Raw genomic sequence first — 1805 nt, 5'->3', positions numbered from 1 at the left:
AACAATTACGACAAATAAAAATCTGCGACAACAATTACAACAATTAAATTCTGCGACAACAATTACAACAAATAAAAATCTGCGACAACAATTACAACAAATAAAAATCTGCGACAACAATTACAACAAACAAAAATCTGCGACAACAATTACAACAAATAAAAATCTGCGACAACAATTACAACAAATAAAAACCTGCGACAACAATTACAACAATTAAATTCTGCGACAATTACGACAAATAAAAATCTGCGACAACAATTACAACAAGTAAAAATCTGCGACAGCAATTACAACAAACAAAAATCTGCGACAACAATTACAACAAATAAAAATCTGCGACAACAATTACAACAAATAAAAACCTGCGACAACAATTACAACAATTAAATTCTGCGACAATTACGACAAATAAAAATCTGCGACAACAATTACAACAAGTAAAAATCTGCGACATCCATTACAACAAGTAAAAATCTGCGACAGCAATTACAACAAGTAAAATTCTGCGACAACAATTACAACAAATAAAAATCTGCGACAACAATTTCAACAAGTAAAAATCTGCGACAACAATAATTATTGCAAGTAAAAATCAGTCAAAGGAACAACTAATTACGGACAATGTAATCAATGATGACTTCACTTCCCCAGGACATTAATATAATGGTTTTATTTCTTTTATTTGTATCCATCTATCTATCTTAAAAAAACAATTCATCCGTTTATCCTTCTATAAAACAGTTTATCTGTTTGACAATTTGAGTTTTGTGTATGTCTCATTGTGAACCTCTTTTGGTTTTTTTCAGCATAAGCCAAGAGATCGTTTTGAAATATATTCAAGCTAAATTCATTGTCAATAACTCACCATGAAACCCCATCATAAAAGGATCAGAACCATAGAATAAACATCATAGATATAAGACTTGTATATGGTGATATTTTGGACACAGAATAATAAATAGAACACCTCCAGTAAAGGTCTGGTGTAATTGATGAAAGATCCATGGCATCGCCAATCCTTCGTCCACATCCGCGCCCAACATGTTGGAGTAGAAATAGTCCAGATATTCTCGGGCAGTCTTGAAATGGTCGTCATACATGTCTTTGTATGCCCTTGAAGACATTCTTCTTTGTTCTAACAATCAACACAAATATGTATAAAAGGCGAAGTGGTAAGCAACATAACTTACCGTATGGGGTGAAACTGACCCCAAAATATTTTGAATAAATATTGTTCCTGTGACTATTTTTTGGCATCGTAAAGTATGAATAGTTTCATTAATTTATGAGGTACAATTTGACATTATCAGTAATAAAATTCATGCACTTTAAACAAGATGCCTACAGACAGTCATGTCGATGACCTTTGACTCTGAGTTCATAGGGTCAAAGGTCTAGGGTCACAGGGTCTAGGGCATAGGGTCAAATTTTTTTACAATTCGCCAGGTGAACATTCCCAGGATCCTTCGCGCACAGGGTAGGTCACGTGGGCGTGACGACACGCACAGGGTGGGGGAAATTTTGCGGCAGTGCGATTTTACGACAGTTTACGACAGCTTTACTCGTTTTTTTAATTGTTTTAGCGCCATCGAAGACTGTGCAACTAGCGGCTCACGCGTCACGGTCGAAAAAACAACAACATCACTTGAACACAAATAAAACAAGCTGTATTATAGAATGTTTGATTTACATATGGGTTTTTAAGATGTAATCAAATAGTATACGTTATTTTCTATGAGTAGTGCACTTACCGACTTGCTGCGATAACAGGCCATCTTGTTTACCAATTCGTGTTTCGCGCT

The 1805-nt window shown here is 34.9% G+C and overlaps 1 protein-coding gene across 1 annotated transcript in view; it reads right to left on the bottom strand.

Moving 5' to 3' along the window:
• The window catches only part of LOC109468182, a 34248-nt gene that overhangs the window by 5494 nt on the left and 26949 nt on the right, over positions 1-1805 (bottom strand). Inside the window, exon 9 of the mRNA XM_019766437.1 lies at positions 971-1138. Coding sequence (XP_019621996.1) covers positions 971-1138 — 168 coding nt within the window. The remainder of the gene's footprint in view (positions 1-970; positions 1139-1805) is intronic.

The sequence above is a fragment of the Branchiostoma belcheri genome, unplaced genomic scaffold (assembly GCF_001625305.1).
Source record: "Branchiostoma belcheri isolate BF01 breed outbred unplaced genomic scaffold, Haploidv18h27 scaffold194, whole genome shotgun sequence".
Classification (NCBI taxonomy): Eukaryota; Metazoa; Chordata; class Leptocardii; order Amphioxiformes; family Branchiostomatidae; genus Branchiostoma; species Branchiostoma belcheri.
The sequence above is the reverse complement of the archived record's forward strand: the minus strand, read 5'-3'. Positions and strand labels throughout refer to the sequence as shown.